Source organism: Myotis nattereri (genome assembly GCF_964212035.1).
Source record: "Myotis nattereri genome assembly, chromosome: 4".
Lineage (NCBI taxonomy): Eukaryota > Metazoa > Chordata > Mammalia > Chiroptera > Vespertilionidae > Myotis > Myotis nattereri.
Genome location: NC_138079.1, coordinates 101,295,659 through 101,312,533, shown reverse-complemented (window position 1 = coordinate 101,312,533; position 16,875 = coordinate 101,295,659). Strand labels below are relative to the sequence as shown.

The 16,875-nt window shown below is 50.6% G+C and overlaps 1 protein-coding gene and 1 pseudogene across 2 annotated transcripts; both read left to right on the top strand.

Moving 5' to 3' along the window:
* Positions 1-647: 647 nt before the first annotated feature.
* Positions 648-2,166, top strand: LOC308517829 (F-box only protein 31-like; the record flags this gene model as incomplete). Its single annotated transcript, XM_081089289.1, has 1 exon — positions 648-2,166. The coding sequence occupies exon 1, from the start codon at positions 661-663 to the stop codon at positions 2,164-2,166; it is 1,506 nt and encodes a 501-aa protein (XP_080945415.1). The 5' UTR covers positions 648-660.
* An 8,920-nt stretch (positions 2,167-11,086) lies between these two features.
* LOC308518565 (phospholipid-transporting ATPase ABCA3-like) lies at positions 11,087-16,032 on the top strand (annotated as a pseudogene). The gene is made up of 6 exons: positions 11,087-11,166; positions 12,746-12,918; positions 13,235-13,406; positions 13,563-13,636; positions 14,116-14,243; positions 15,873-16,032. The product of its transcript is annotated as a phospholipid-transporting ATPase ABCA3-like (transcript).
* The last annotated feature ends 843 nt before the right edge of the window (positions 16,033-16,875 follow it).

Here is a 16,875-nt window from a genome sequence, read left to right as displayed (position 1 = left end):
GCTTTAATTATGTTCAATTTGTAACAATGACATTGGGGGGTCACCACAACATGAGGAACTGTATTAAAGGGTCGCGGCATTAGGAAGGTTGAGAACCACTGGCTTAGTGGATAGAGCCTCAGCCCACAGACTGAAGGGTCCTGGGTTCAATCCCAGTCAAGGGCACATCCCTCAGTTGCAGGCTTGATCTGCAGCCCTGGTTGGGGCACGTACTAGACACAGCCGTGGGCAAACTACGGCCCGCGGGCCAGATACGGCCCGTTTGAAATGAATAAAACTAAAAAAAAAAAGACCGTACCCTTTTATGTAATGATGTTTACTTTGAATTTATATTAGTTCACACAAACACTCCATCCATGCTTTTGTTCCGGCCCTCCGGTCCAGTTTAAGAACCCATTGTGGCCCTCGAAGAGGCAACCAATCGATGTGTCTCTCTCACATCAATGTTTTTCTCTCTCTGTCTCTCCCCCTCCCTTCGACTCTCTCTAAAAATCAATGGGATGGGTTTCTTTCTAAGTGTTGCTAAAGTCCTACAATTGGCTCCGCTCTGAGGGGGCGTGGCTAGACCCTGGGGGCGTGGCTGAACTCGGGCTGGACGAGCTAGCTAGTTTAAAGCCCGGCTGAGGCTCCGCGGCCCACGTGGCTGTTACGCAGGGAGGCATGGAGGAGTGCGCTGGCCTCTGCGGCGTGGGCTCTTCGCGGGGATGTCGGTGTCGTCAGCAGTGCCAGGGCCCAGCTGAGACGGCAGCGGCCGACGGCAAGCCGGCCCCGGCCCTGGCCCGGGCAGAAAAGCACGTCCAGGCGGACGCGGCAGCGGGGTGCTGTGCGGGGAGTGGAGGAATCGCGAGCCCCATGCGGCCCCCGCGCTGCTCGCTGCAGGACCTGCCGGTGGAGATGCTGGTGGAGATCTTGACCTTGCTCCCCGGCACCGACCTGCTCAGCCTGGCCCAGGTCTGCACCAAATTCCACCGCATCCTGCACACCGACAGCATCTGGAGACGGCGCTGCCGGGACGAGTATGGCGTTTGTGAAAACTTGCAGAACCTGGAGACGATAGGTATGTCTTATCGAGAAGTCTATGCGAAGCTGTTCCCATACAGACACATTTTGGGATTGTGGCAGCTAGATACTGAGCACTATAGAACACTGCTGAACGTCGTGGTGGACGGCTTATGCATTACTGGTTGGACGTATGGGCCTTCCCTTAACACCCACGTGGGTGGCCTGCTGCAATTCGAGCCCTCGTTCAGAATTCGCCTGACGGAGAGGAAATCAGCCACGGCGGAGTGCCTGGAAGGCCGCATCAGCAGGCCCCACAACCGCCACGTGCAGATTCAGAAGGGCAGGCTCACCCTCCAGTGCAACGAGACAGACCACCCAAAGGATTTAACAATGAGACGTAGGGAAGAACGGGGGCTGATGCTGGTGTACGTGCAGGACGACAGATATCAGTATGACTGCCTGGCCTACCTCCGCCTCTACCTCCCGCCGAGCCACCCCGAGGACCTCATCAGGCCAGGCCTCTTCCAAGGCAACTACGATGCCTTCGGCCTAAAGATTGCCATGCTCAGCTTCCATGGGAAGTATGCCAGGGTCACGAAGGTCACGGGAGACTCCATCGGGATGTTAGAGATCCACCTCATGCGCCGCATCCAGCTGCCAGATGGCGAGATCTTCAGCAACTTCAACGAGCTCTCCCGCGTGGTCCAGGAGATTGACGAGCAGGTGATCCGGGAGCAGCAGCAGCAGCAGCAGCAAGAAGACGGGACTGAGGAAAGCGAGGGCCATGGCTGGCAGAACCCTGCCCAGCCCAGCGTCGGGGAGTCCGGGGCTGCAGCTTCAGAGGAGCAGCCTGTCCCGTTTGTTCTGCCTGTGGGCGTGAACTCATTTTACCAGGACTACCCCCGAACCTGCAGGATGTGTTTCTATGCCGTGGACACTGTTACCTTAACTGGCTTAGCCTACCGCGGGCGCTTCCCCGGAGTCTTCATCCTGTTCGATGAGAACCACTTGGGGTTCATCTGGCAGGAGCTGAAATACTTCATCCTGTTCGGCAGAGTCCAGAACACCTTCCAGAATGTGGAGGCACCATCCCCGCAGGCCTTCCTGGAGATGCTCAAGGACATTCATCCCGGACCCCCTGGGAGGAGCAGCTTGCAGATTTGACCTTCTGACCAGGTTACCCACCTTTGTTTGTTTTTTTAATCCTCACCCGAGGATATTTTCCCATTGATGTTTAGAAAGAGTGGGAGAGAGAGGGAAAGACAGAAATATCGATGTGAGAGAAACACATCAGTTGGTTGCCTCCGGACCAGGGCCAGGCTGGGTAGGAGCCAGAAACTGAGGTAGAAATAAACCTTAGACCAGTGGTCTCAACCTTCCTAAAAAAAGAGATCAATGGATGTTTCTATCTCTCTATCCCTCTCCCTTCCTCTCTCTCTAAAAATCAATAAAAACATTTTTTTAAATTAAATCTTTATTGTTCAGATTATTACAGTTGTTCCTCTTTTTCCCCCCATAGCTCTCCTCCACCCAGTTCCCACCCCACCCTCTGCCCTTACCCCTCCCACCGTCCTAATCCATAGGTGTACGATTTTTGTCCAGTCCCTTCCTGCACCCCACACCCCTTTCCCCACAAGAATTGTCAGTCCACTCCCTTTCTATGCCCCTGGTTCTATTATAATCACCAGTTTACTCTGTTCATCAGATTTTTTATTCACTTGATTTTTAGATTCACTTATTGATAGATATGTATTTGCTGTTCATAATTTTTATCTTTACCTTTTTCTTCTTCCTCTTCTTAAAGGATACCTTTCAGCATTTCATTTAATACTGGTTTGGTGGTGATGAACTCCTTTAGCTTTTTCTTATCAGTGAAGCTCTTTATCTGACCTTCAATTCTGAATGATAGCTTTGCTGGATAAAGTAATCTTGGTTATAGGTTCTTGGCATTCATCACTTTGAATATTTCTTGCCACTCCCTTCTGGCCTGCATAGTTTCTGTTGAGAAATCAGCTGACAGTCGTATGGGTACTCTCTTGTAGGTAACTAACTGTTTTTCTCTTGCTGCTTTTAAGATTCTCTCTTTGTCTTTTGCCCTTGGCATTTTAATTATGATGTGTCTTGGTGTGGTCCTCTTTGGAGGACTTTTTGTTCGGGGTTCTCTGTGCATCCTGGACTTGTAAGTCTATTTCTTTCACCAGGTAGGGGAAGTTTTCTGTCACTATTTCTTCAAATAGGTTTTCAATATCTTGCTCTCTCTCTTCTTCTGGCACCCCCATAGTTCAGATGTTGGTATGCTTGAAGTTGTCCCAGAGGCTCCTTACACTATCTTCATATTTTTGGATTCTTTTTGCTTTTCTGGTTGGGTATTTTTTGCTTCTTCGTATTTCAAATCTTTGACTTGATTCTTGGGATCCTCTTGTCTGCTGTTGGATCTCTGTATATTATTCTTTATTTCAGTCAGTGTATGCTTGATTTCTGGTTGGTCTTTTTTTGTATTCTCCAGGGTCTCACTAAATTTATTGGCGGTTTCTAGAAAATTCTTGAGTAACGTTATTAACGTGGTTTTGAACTCTATATCCAGTAGTTTGCTTTCCTCCATTTCTGTCATTTGTGACCTGTTTCTTTGTCTCCGCATTTTTTATGCTTCCCTGTGTTGGTAGAGTGGCTTTGTGTGCTAGGTGTCCTATAGGGCCCAGTGGCTCAGCCTCCCCAATTACCTGAGGTGGACACTCTTGGTGCACCCGTTTGTGGGCTTTGTGCACAGTCTTGTTGTAGTTAAGCCTTGATTGTTGTAGGTATCACTGGGAGGAATTGACCTCTAGGCCAATTGGCTGTGAGAACCAGCTGTGTCTATGGTGGGAGAACTTCTGTGCTGAAGACACCCTTCTGGGGCAAGACTTGCTTCAGTGGGGCTTTGGTGCTCACTGAGTCTGCCCCCTGAGTGTGTCCCTTATGGATCTGAGGAGTTGTAATCTGGATGGTCCCACTCTGACCACTGGGTACACTGGCTCTTGGATCTAAGGAGGTGCTAATTTAGCCTCTGCCTGAGGCTACCCAGCAAGAGCTACAAAGGGATCTGCAGATTCCCCTTCCTTGTTTGGGGTTAGAGTTGCCCAGATGAGGCCCAGCTGTGAAGCAATGCAAGCTGCTGTGGGGCCTTGGGCCTTCTCTTGGAAGTTCTGGGTCTGTCTGGCCCAGCTGCAGTTTGTTAGGTAATTTTCAGATTGCAAAGGGCCAGGGCATTCATATGCAAAAGCCTCTGCTGCAGCTTGGGTGGGGCGGGGTCTCAGGGAATCGAAGGGCGGAGCAAACAGCTATGGCTGATCCTCAGCCCTGCCCTAAGGGGCCCCGTGTCTCAGCGTCACCATAGTTGCTGCAAGCACCTCTGAGAGAAAGGCGCCCTCGAGTTCCGAATTCTGCCCGCTTCCAGACAGTCCAGTTTCTCCCCATATGAGTCTGGGTCCCCAGAGACTTCCCGGAACTGGAGTTCAGAGCAGTCGGGGGCTTGTGACTACCTCCCGATTCAAAAAGACAGCCGCGTCCTCAGTTGCCAGCCCTTGCCATGTGCGCCTCTGTACCTCTGCACTTTACTTCCGGACCGCACCTCCTCTGAGTCTCAGTGTGCTTTTCTCTTTCCTTCTAGTTGTAGAATTTCCACTCAGCCAGCTTTCCTGTGGTTCTGGATGATGTCCGTTTTGTCTTTTAGTTGTATTTTTTTTTTATTATTAATTAAATCTTTATTGTTCAGATTATTACATTTGTTCCTCTTTTTCCCCCCCATAACTCCCCTCCTCCCAGTTCCCACCCCACCCTCCGCCCTCACTCCCCACCCACTGTCCTCATCCATAGGTGCACGATTTTTGTCCAGTCTCTTCCCGCATCTCCCACACCCCTTTCCCCCCAAGAATGGTCAGTCCATTCCCTTTCTATGTCCCTGATTCTATTATAATCACCAGTTCATTCTGTTCATCAGATTATTTATTCACTTGATTCTTAGATTCACTTGTTGATAGATGCATATTTGTTGTTCATAATTTGTATCTTTACCTTTTTCTTCCTCTTCCTCTTCTTAAAGGATACCTTTCAGCATTTCATATAATCCTGGTTTGGTGGTGATGAACTCCTTTAGCTTTTCCTTATCTGTGAAGCTCTTTATCTGACCTTCAATTCTGAACGATAGCTTTGCTGGATAAAGTAATCTTGGTTGTAGGTTCTTGGTATTCATCACTTTGAATATTTCTTGCCACTCCCTTCTGGCCTGCAAAGTTTCTGTTGAGAAATCAGCTGACAGTCGTATGGGTATTCCCTTGTAGGTAACTGAGTTTCTTTCTCTTGCTGTTTTTAAGATTCTCTCTTTATCTTTTGCTCTTGGCATTTTAATTATGATGTGTCTTGGTGTGGTCCTCTTTGGATTCCTTTTGTTTGGGGTTCTCCGCGCTTCTTGGACCTGTAAGTCCATTTCTTTCACCAGCTAGGGGAAGTTTTCTGTCATTATTTCTTCAAATAGGTTTTCAATATCTTGCTCTCTCTCATCTTCTGGCACCCCTATAATTCTGATGTTGGTACGCCTGAAGCTGTCCCAGAGGCTCCTTACACTATCCTCGCATTTTTGGATTCTTTTTTCATTTTGCTTTTCCGGTTGGGTGTTTTTTGATTCCTCACATTTCAAATCATTGACTTGATTCTTGCGCTCCTCTGTTCTGCTGTCGGGAGTCTGTATAATATTCTTTATTTCAGTCAGTGTATGCTTAATTTCTAGTTGGTTCCCCAATATAACATCGAGGGTCTCATTAGTTTTCTTGTAGATCTCATTAAGTTTATCGGCGGCTTCTAAACAGTTCTTGAGAGACCTTAAAAGTGTGGTTCTGAACTCTAGATCTTCCATTGACAATTTTGTCCTGTTTCTTTGTCTCCGCATTTTGTTATGCTTCCTTGGTGCACCCCCTAGTGGTCTGAACTTCTGTCCTCTAGGGAGGTGCTAATCTAGCCTTTGCCTGAGGCTATCCGGCAAATGCCTCTGTGCAGGGCTTGGGCGGGGTGGGTCGCACAGGATCAATGGGGTGGGCCGGAGAGAGCAGTTATGGTGGCTCTCAGTCCTGTCCCCAGGGGCTCTGCCTCTCTGAGTCCCAGCCCCGCTGCACACCTCGGAGAGAAAGCTGCACTCGCTCTGACCGAGGCCAGACAGTCCCGCTTCTCCCGTTTGAGTCTGGGTCCCTAAAGACTCGCCCGGATCTGGAGCTCAGAGTCTGCGACTCCCTCCCGATTGAAAAACGCTAACCGCGCCCTCCGCCGCCAGCCCGCTCCGCGCGCGCACTCCGCACCTCAGAATTTGACTTCAGCACTGCGCCTCCTCTGAGTGTCCGTATGCGTTTCTCTGTCCTCCTAGTTGTAGGACTTCCACTCAGCCAGCGTTCCAGTGGTTCTGGGTGATGTCCGTTCAGTCTTTTAGTTTTACTTTTGAAGTAGTTGTTCAAAGCAGCAAACTCCGGCGTTAACCTATGCCGCCATCTTGGTTCTCTCTTTTAGTTGTATTTTTGAAGTTGTTGTGAGAGGCAGCAATTTCTGGTGTTTACCTATGCCGCCATCTTGGTTTCTCCAAAACTTGGTTTTCTAAAAACATATTTTAAAAAAATAGTAGAAAAACCCAACAATATAAATCACAACCTTAGTAGATGAAAGGAGAAAAATATTTTTCAATAGATGCTGAAAAGACATTCTTAAAAAACACAGTACCCACTCATGATTTAGAAAAAAAAAATAGCAAACTAGAAATAGAAGAAATATTGTGTTAAAATCACCAGATTTATTTGCAATCTACCAGAAATCTTTGCATTTAATAGTGAAATATTTGAAGCATCTTCATTCAAGTCATCATTCTTCTCAGCAGTCTCCCCACCCCACCCAGAGCTCAGAACTATCCAGCTGGTTAAAGTGAGGAGAAGATGGGGAAAAGAAATTTGGTTATCTTTCAAGAATGGCATTCTATTTTCATCATCTACTCCAGAGGAATGTTTGAACATGGGCACAAACCAGGGTAGTTCGCTGCAAGTTCATAATGGCAAAAAACTGGAAATAACTCAAATGTGCCTGAATTGTTTATAAATAACTAAGTAAAATCTAGAAGCCTTCCCTGGATGACTAACTAGCAGTTAAACCGAGTCAGAATAGGTCTGTGTTTATTGACCGAGGAAGATCTTTAAGATATAACGTTGAGCTGGAAAAGCAAGTTACAGACTGGTAGATACGGGATGATGCTGTTTGGCAACAATAACACAAAACAGTCCTCTGCGGGGAGCACACCTCATGCGAGAGTCTGGAGGTGCACACCAGGCCTGGGGCAGGGACCAACAAGAGAGTCCAGTAGCCTTTGTATAAATATTTGACACAAAAAAAATCTATTCCTGTCTATACATGTCTAACAGAAAATATTTTTAAAGGGGAAAAAATAAAGTGTCTTCTATTGACTGGACACTTGAAAAGTGACAGGAAGTAGGCCTGGTGGGCAGAAGATAGGGTGCCAAGTAAGTGCTCCAGCCCCATGTGCCCCAGTGTACAGACACCAACAGTGAGCACTGCATCCCAGGCTCCCTACATCACTGTTGTCCCAGGAACCCCCAAGGCACATGTCTGCTCAGGTGGTAAATGCGGGTATGCATAGGACAGAGGCAGGAGCCTGGGGTGGGGCAAGGCCAGGGCAGGTGTCCATCCGATGTGCCTTCCCCTTGGGTCTGTTCCAACCTCAGGTAGGGAAGGGTGTTGGCCACTCCCCCCAGTTTGATGTCCTGCTGGACCACATGACAGGCCGAGAGATGCTGGTGATGGACAGCGGGCTCCGGGGCATCCCCGAGCGCACATCAGTGCCTGCGTGGATCAAATTATTATTTTAAAATATATATATACTAGGGACCCGGTGCACAAAAATTTGTGCACTCCAGGGGAAGCGGGGGTCCCTCAGCCCAGCCTGTGCCCTCTAGCAGTCTAGGAGCCCTCGGGAGATAACACCCTGCTGGCTTAGGCCTGCTCCCGGGTGGCAGAGGAAAGGCCCAATCCCTAGGTGCAGCCCCTGGTCGGGCTCAGAGCAGGGCCGATTGCGGAGTTGGGACGCCGCCCCCTGTCATGCACAGAGCAGGGCAGATCGGGAGGTTGCGATGCCACCCCCAGTCATGTTCAGGGTAGGGCCGATTGGGGGATTGGGGCACCGCCCCCTGTCACACTAAAGGCAGGGTCGATGGGGAGGTTGCGGCGCCACCCCCTGTCACGCACAGAGCAGGGCCAATCCGGGGGTTGGGGCGCTGCCCCCTGTCACGCACAGAGCAGGGCCCATCAGGGGGTTGAGGAGCTCCCCCCTGTCACTCAGAGAGTAGGGCCGATAGGGGAGTTGGGGCACCGCCACCTGTCACACACAGAGCAGGGCGGATCAGGGGGTTGGGGCGCCACTCTCTATCACCCACAGAGCAGGGCCCAGGGGGGGGGGCGGTTGAGGCGCTGCACCCTGTCACACACAGAGCAGGGCTGATCAGTGGGTTGGGGCGCTGCACCCTGTCACACACAGAGCCGCAGGGCGATCAGAGGTTGGGGAGCTCCCCCGTATCAGGCACAGGGCAGGGCTGATCAGGAGGTTGGGGCGCCTTCCCCTGTCACAAACAGAGCAGGGCGGATAGGGAGGTTGTGGCCCCACCCCCTGTCACACACAGAGCCGCAGAGCAATCAGGGGGTTTGGGCGCTGCCCCCTGTCACGCTGATCCCGGTGCTGGGAGGCATATTACCCAGGCCTGGTGCATGGGTGGGGCTGGCTGGTTTTCCCTGAAGGGTGTCCTGGATCAGGGTGGGGGTCCCCACTGGGGTGCCTGGCCAGCCTGGGTGAGGGGATGATGGCTGTTTGCAGCTGGTCACACACCATTCAGGGTTGGGGTCCCCACTGGGATGCCTGGCCAGCCTGGGTGAGGGGCTGAGGGCTGTTTGTAGCTGGTCACACACCCTTCAGGGTGGGGGTCCCCACTGGAGTGCCTGGCCAGTCTGGGTGAGGGGCTGAGAGCTGTTTGCAGCTGGTCACACACCCTTCAGGGTGGGGGTCCCCACTGGAGTGCCTGGCCAGTCTGGGTGAGGGGCTGAGGGCTGTTTTCAGGCTGGCAGGTGATGGAAGCTCCCAACCGCTCCTTTTTTTCTTTTTCTTTTTTAATTTTGGGCCAGCTTTAGCTCTGAGGCTCCAGCTCTTAGGCCTCCGCTGCTGAAAGTAGGTAATCGAAACAATGTATAACTCCAGCTCTGACTCCAGCTCTGAGATCCCAGCTCGCTGAAAGCTGGTTTCTGGGTTTTTTTTTTAGCATCTATATTTGTTACAATGTTTGAAACTGCAGGCTCAGAGGCCTGCAGCGGCCGGTGGGGAACGTTGGAGTCCTCTGTCACTGAGGCAAGCAAGCCTCATGTTAGTTTCAAGCTGCCTGGCTGCTGTCCGCCATCTTGGCTGACAGTTAATTTGCATATTGCCCTGATTAGCCAATGGGAAGGGTAGTGGTCGTACGCCAATTACCATGTTTCTCTTTTATTAGTGTAGATATTTTTTATTGATTTCAGAGAGGAAGGGAGAGGGAGAGAGAGATAGAAACATTAATGATGACAGAGAATCATTGATCGGCTGCCTCCTGCACACTCCCTGCTGGGGGTTGAGCCCGCAACCCAGGCATGTGCCCTTGACTGGAATCGAACCTGGGACCCTTCGGTCTGCAGGCCGATGCTCTATCCACTGAGCCAAACCAGGTAGGGCGCAAATTATTGATGACTTACTCGTGACCGCAAACTCAGACCAGCTGGTGAGGACCTACAGGTAAGATTTGGAGCTCCCTTGGCCCTACCACCTCCAATACTAAGATTTGTTCTGGCTCTTCTCACTGCTGGGGTGTAGGGCAAGGCCCATTAGCCCTCGGCTTGGGGTAGCTGTGCAGTCCATGTCACTTTGTGGATCTGCAGGGAGGTGGCCTTCCTGTAAGAATGGGTCGGTGACCTTTGCTGCCCTAAGGCACTGCTTCCTCTTGGCCCGGGCAGTAATGGGGCTGAGGTCAGGTAGCAGCACTCCAGATGTTATCGTCCAGACGGAATGAGGACAGACCTTTCTTCCTGCCACTAAACACAGTTCTGATTTGGGTAGGCTGGCATTTCAAGCACGCATTACCTTATGCCCCTGTGTCTGAGGCATCCGAGATGTTGATATTCTGGTGAAAAGCCTAGAGGCATTCCTCAATTTTCTGTTGCCAGTGACATCAACCCAGCTCCAACTAGCGTAAACCAAGGCAGGCCACACGCCTCCGGGCTCCCAGAACCCCCTAGAGCTGTGCCCAGCAACCCCTGAGCATTTGCAGCAGCACCCTACTCCCTGGACTGGGAAGTCAGAGACACCCATGGGTCAGGGATGTCGTCCCTGGTTCTTCTCTCTCTCTCTCTCTCTCTCTCTCTCTCTCTCTCTCTCTTGGCTTCAGTTTCAAGCAGGTTTTTGTGTTTCCTAGTGTCTTTTGAAGATTACATTATTTAACTTTGCAAAGTTTAGAACAGCGCCTTGCATATTGTAAATGCTATGTGTTTGTTTTTAAAAGTTCAATAACATGGCCCTCCGGCCCTGGAGCTGGAGGAGGAGAGGAAGCGCACGGGACAGACGAGGCCCAGTGCCTGGAAGCTGACCCCTGGCTGCACTGTGGCCCAGAAGGAGCTGGAGAGGCAGGTGGTGGAGCAGATAAGAAGCCAGGAGCAGCTGGCTGCATAGAACACCACCAAGGTCCCCCTCGTGGAAGAGACGCTTAGACTAAGTGGGAGGAGGTGGAGGAGGGGAGCACAGGGCCGAAGAAGCCAGGCTGACCTGGAGAAGGTCAAGGAGGAGCTGCATCTGGTGGATGACAACCCTCCCCGCCCCCAACCACACACACACTTCAGTGTAGGAGTTGGTGGGCTGTCAGGCCCAAGAGAATCTGTAGGAGGAGGACACGAAGTGCAGGGGCTCCAGTGCTGAGCTGTCCAGGGAGGGCATCCTGGATGCCTGCAAGGAGAAGCAGATCACCGGGCCAAGTTGGAGGAGTGCGCGCAGCAGCAGCTTATGACCACGGCCAGTGAACTGTCCCAGGACAGAGACAAGAACAAGAGGACCCACAACAGCATCCACAATGAGAACATGAGGCAAGGCTGGGACAAGTAAACACCAAGCAGTGAATTATGAGATCAAGGCCATGTGAAGGCCAGGACTGGGCAGGGCAAGACCTCTCACTTGGGCTCTCGGATGGTCACAGGCAAATTCTAAAATTTGTATTTGTATTTCTCTAAAAATAGACACTCCCCCCGCCCCCTCATACTCCAGTTCCTTTAAAAAGAGAATAGTTGTGTCAGTGGGAATATTCTGGTCTGGGACAGTGTAAGTGCCCCTGGTTTATTTTTCCCATTTGTATCATAGTGCTAAACAGGCCTGATGATGGTGATGGTGATGATGATGATGATGACTGAATCACTTTCTCTCTTATGCTTGGAACAGGGCTGATTGATACCTGTAAGTTTGAATAACAAACTCCATGCTGGAATGTGTGCTATGACATCCTATACAATTAGAGAAAGCCACATTGTGGCTTCTGTTCTGTGCCATACTTTTTCCTGTATTTGAAAATAGCTCAACTTGATGGATTTGTGCTTGATTTCTATGAAGGATGCATCTTTGTGTATTTGTGTTTTCTGAAGGGTGAAAATTATTTTGAAAACTGTATCTAAAACACTCTTTTACTCAGACTTGCGCACACAGTGATTCCTCCCATAGTTGACAAAATCCTGTAATCATTCAGGATAAACACACAGAAGGGCAATCCATTCTTTTTATTTTCTTTTTTTAATATATTTTATTGATTTTTTTTCACAGAGAGGAAGGGAGAGGGATAGAGAGTTAGAAACATCGATGAGAGAGAAACATCGATTAGCTGCCTCCTGCACACCCCGTACTGGGGATGTGCCCGCAAACAAGGTACATGCCCTTGACCGGAATCGAACCTGGGAACCCTTTAGTCCGCAGGCCGACGCTCTATCCACTGAGCCAAACCGATTAGGGCACAATCCATTCTTGGATAAATTTTTCTTGTGTGTTTTTTTAACCGTTAGAGGGCTACTTTGTTGGACTTAGGCGCCAAATGAATGGTCAGCTATAGAGTATAGTATTTATATATAAGCCATAATATGGGTTTGTAACATTAGTTTTAAAAAGGGAAAGTTTTGTTTTGTATATTTTATTACCTTTTCCATAGTAATAATTGCACATTTAAAATAAATAAATAAACTGGCCTTTTGCCCTTAACCCCAGCACCCATTGAGATCATCAAAGAAGGCTCATTGACCATGTACTTACCTGGACTGATCCCTGTGTCAGGGGAATGGTTTATACCAGCCATGGGCCGGATCCAGCCCGTTTGAAATGAATAAAACTATTGAAAAAAAAAGACCGTACCCTTTTATGTAATGATGTTTACTTTGAATTTATATTAGTTCACACAAACACTCCATCCATGCTTTTGTTCCGGACCTCCGGTCCAGTTTAAGAACGCATTGTGGCCCTCGAGTCAAAAAGTATAAACCCCTGGTTTATACTCAGCGTGGACAGTTACTAAAAGCCCCACTAGGGGTTGTGAGCACTTTCTGGACAGAGAAGAAAAAGCGGAGAGGGTTGAACTACTGGAGGTTGACAACTGCCGTTCACCCAAACCTTCCTCCTCTCTGCTCCTAGTGGTGGCAGCAAGCAGAAGCTGAGCACTGGCATTGCCCTGCTGGGAGAGCCTGTGGTCACCTTTCCGGATGAGCGCCATCCACTGGCATGGACCCTGTAGTCCAGTGCCTGCTCTGGGGAACTGTGGCAAGGGTCTGTAAGACCTGCAAGGCCATCGTCATCACCTCCCATAGGTAGAGCTCAGGGCTCTGTGGGTGGATGGATGAGCTGGGATGGGGGCTATGGGAGGAATAGGCTGGGAGGGACTGCGTAGGCAGAGACCTGACATCAGTTGGAATAGAATCTGTGAGGAGAATCCCCAGGCTCTAGCATGTGGGCCACACTCTGAGCATGGGACTCAGGAACAGCCTGATCTGGGTGTTGACATTCAGCGTTTGACACAGAGGGTAGATGTCAGCATACCCATCCCTCCCCCAGGGAGTGCTCATACAGGTGACAGTGCTCTGGGGGCAGCTGAAAGAAGGGATGGGCCCCACCCCCTCTCCCCAGCATGGAGGACTGTGAGGCCTTGTGCACCCGGCTGGCATCAAGTGCCTGGGCAGCCCCCAGCACCTCAAGAGCAAGCTTGGCCGTGGCTACTCCCTGCGGACCAAAGTCAGGACCAACAGGCAGCAGGAGGCGCTGCAGGAGTTCAAGGCATTTGTGGACCTGACCTTCCCAGGTGTGCGACACTACACAGAGGGCATCTGTGCCTCACCCCTGCCAAGTCCCGCATTCCTGGCCCCTAGGATGAAGACTGAAATTCTGTGGGCCCAGGCCACCCTGCCGTGGCCCTCCAGCCCAGCCCTCATGGGAACATGGTCTCTCCTTCGTGCAGGCAGTGTCCTGGAAGATGAGCACCAAGGGATGGCCTGTTATCACCTGCCTGGCAATGCTCTCAGCTGGGTGAAGGTGAGCATATACCTGGGCATTGGAGGGAGCGCAGCTCTGATGTCACCCGCTTTCCGGTGTTTTCTCTTTCGGGTGGAAATCACGTTCAGTGCTGCTACAGTTCCTCTCTGATGTCTCCATGGCAATGTTCATATGGATTTCATAGAACATTAGATGTCTGTGCTGGAAGGGACCTTGGAGATCAGCTCCTCCTCATTTCACAGAGAGGGTAGCAGGCCCAGACAGAGAATGCCATATACCCAGCATCGTACAGCAAGCCAGGGGCTCGCCGGGACCTCTGCTTCCTGACACCATTCCCAACCAGAGTCCCCGAGATGGCAGACAGCTGAATTCTGTAGGACTGACGTGCTGGGAGTGCTCTGGGGGCAGCTGAAAGAGGAATGGGCCTTTTGGGGGCCTTATCACAAGTCCAAGGACTCTCCTTCTTTCCACCCTCTGCTGTCTCCTCCCCCCTCCACAGTGCCTGCCATCAACTGTAGGTACTTAACACTCTGGAGCAAGCCAAGAAGTACATGCTAGATGACTACTCAGTCAGCCAGGTTTCCCTGTAGGGCATCTTCCTGAGCTTCACCTGCCCTGGGCCCCCAACCCAAGGGGGAAATACAGGGCAAGCAGAGCCAGCAGGGCCCTCATCACCACCACCTCCCTCCCCACTTCCCTCACAGTCTTGCTACAATAAAAAAATTCCCACCCTGGTAGGTGTGGCTCAGTTGGTTGTCATCCCATGCACCGAAAGGTTGTCCGTTCCATTCCAGGTCAGGGCATATACCCAGGTTGCGGATTTGATCCCTGGTCAGGGTGCAGACGAGAGGCAACCAATTGATGTTTCTCTCTCACATCGATGGTTTTTTGTGTTGTTGTTTTTTTCTCTCTCTCTCCTTTCCCTTTCCCTTCCTCTCAAAAAAAACAAAAATCAATAAAAACATATATTTTTTAAAAATAAACTTCCCAGTGCCAGGTTAGCTCAGGTGTGCGTACCCTGCCATAGGTTGCAAGGATTACACAGGCAGCTGGTGGTCCCAGTGAGCCCAGCTCAAGGGCGGAAGGCTAGGGTGGCTCTCTGCCAGACTGAGGCCATTTGCCTTGAAGGCCTAGTGGAGAATCCAGGTGTATGTCAATAGAAAACCATTCCCTTGAGTCCCAGCTGGTGGCCTGCGGCCTCAATGAGACCTGTCTGTGGAAGTAGCCTCAGAGAAACACCTGCCGTGTCCTCTCAAGGAGCGATAGCTGAGGGTGACCATGGCTGCAAAGATGTCATAGTTCTGAAGGTAGGAGAAGAGGTAGATTGATGAGTTTGCAGCCTAAGTCACAAATTTTCAGCATGTACATACCTGGATTTGCTTTCTGCCCCAGCCGCTGCAAAGGTTAGGGTAAGCCTACCTGTGATCCCGCACCAACCCCTGAAGTGGTCATGATCATTATACCATTGCCCAGATGAGTGAGCTGAGATTTAGACTTCACTAACTTTACACGGTCAGGAGGTATAGAGCCAACATTTGACTGAGGCAGACAGAGGTTCTCATAGTGGAGTTCCTGACCACAGCATTAGCAGCTTCAGAAACTTGTTAGAAATGCAGGTTCAAGGGCCCCACCCCAGGCCTGTTGGGTCAGAAATTTTTGGATGAGGCCCAGCAATCTGCATTAAAATGAGCCCCATGTTAACAAGTGTTTCTGATGCAGCTCGGGTGTGAGAACCACTGAACGCAAGACCCGTGTGCTCCAGCCCATTGCCCTGTCTAGCCTGAGGGTGGACGGATGTGTCTTTGCACCTCTGTCATGAGGATGCTCCATCAAGCAGCCTTTCTCTCTCCAGCGGGGTCCTTCTGGCCCCCTCTAAAAAGCCCCCTCAGCAGGTTGTTTGCTCCCTCCCTTCTCAGTCTTCTCTGGGAAAGTGCTATCTACTGTCCCTGCCCACTCATCCTACCTCCCATCACTACTTACCCAACATAGGGCGGTGAATGACAGCATTATCACACTCCTTGCTATCACACCCACTGGTTGCTGCCTTATTTTTCCATGTAACTTCTCTAGGGCATTTCACAATGTCCCCTGCAGCCTTCTGATGAAAACCCCTCCTGTGGCCTCTCTCCACTTCCTCTGCTTCTCTGCGTCCTCTGAAGACTCCTGTTCTTTTCTCTCTGAATCATGGGATCTTTGCGTTCTCAGTCTACTTCAGTTTCCTTACTCTCCCCTCTACACCCTGCCACCCTTGAATTCCTTTCTCATTCATCCCCAGTCCTTCAATTGCCATCTTATTCCAAGCAGAAACTTCCCTGAGCGCCCCACAGTTTGACATTCCCAATGAGTTCTCCCACCCTGAATGGGAAATGGGCTCTTCTCACACCTTTCTGGAACTGTCTCTCACCCCACTGGGCCCTAGGGGCTCTTACTGCTAGGGCAGTGGGTGGGGGCTAGGGAAGGTATGGCTACAGAATAGCCAAGAAGAGGACACCTGTTTCCTGAAAAAATAAGAAACCTTTACTTCTGAATGACGGAGAGCGATAAGGTCAGAAAGAACAAGACAGAGGACATCTGAGGAACTCTGAGTGACCAGGGATGAGGTTTTGGACTTGTGACGTCATATGACAGGGGAGTTAGGGCGGTGAATGACAGCTGACTCCATCATCGGTGGGTCCAGTTTATTGGTGCCTTGTGGGTGCTTCCAAAATCTAACACTGAAGGAAGGTACCTCTGCCTGGGGAAAAACCGGTAACAAAGTAACAAGGCAGGGGAGGAGGGCGACAAAGTAACAACCCGGGAAAGAGTAACCAATGGGAAAAAAGGTGAGGAAGGATGAGAACTCTGGGACATCTGGGGAGCAGGCCCCAAGCATGTTCAGCTCTATCCATTCTACTTCCCGTGCACATCACCCCGCCTGCTCCGCCACCACCAAATTCCAGGGCCTCAGCCCCTTGTCATTTTGGGACCACTGAGACTTTCATATCCTTTGTTGAGATCATCCGTCTCCTCACTTCTCCATCTCCTGCTCCAGGCTGGCATGGAGTCTGGGCACCATGAGGTTCAGGGACCATGAGGAATGGGGGAGCAGAGGGGACATGACAGCTGGTTGAGGTTGTGGGAGGAGGGGTCTGAGCCATGACTCGGATTCCTTAGCTTCTCCAGGCCCGGAGATTGCAGTTCTTTCCTTGTTAGAATGTCTCCTGGAAGGGGTGGAAGGTGAGCTGATTCCTGAAAGACGGGCCATGTAGGCACTGCCTGCTAACCTCTGAGAACAGAAT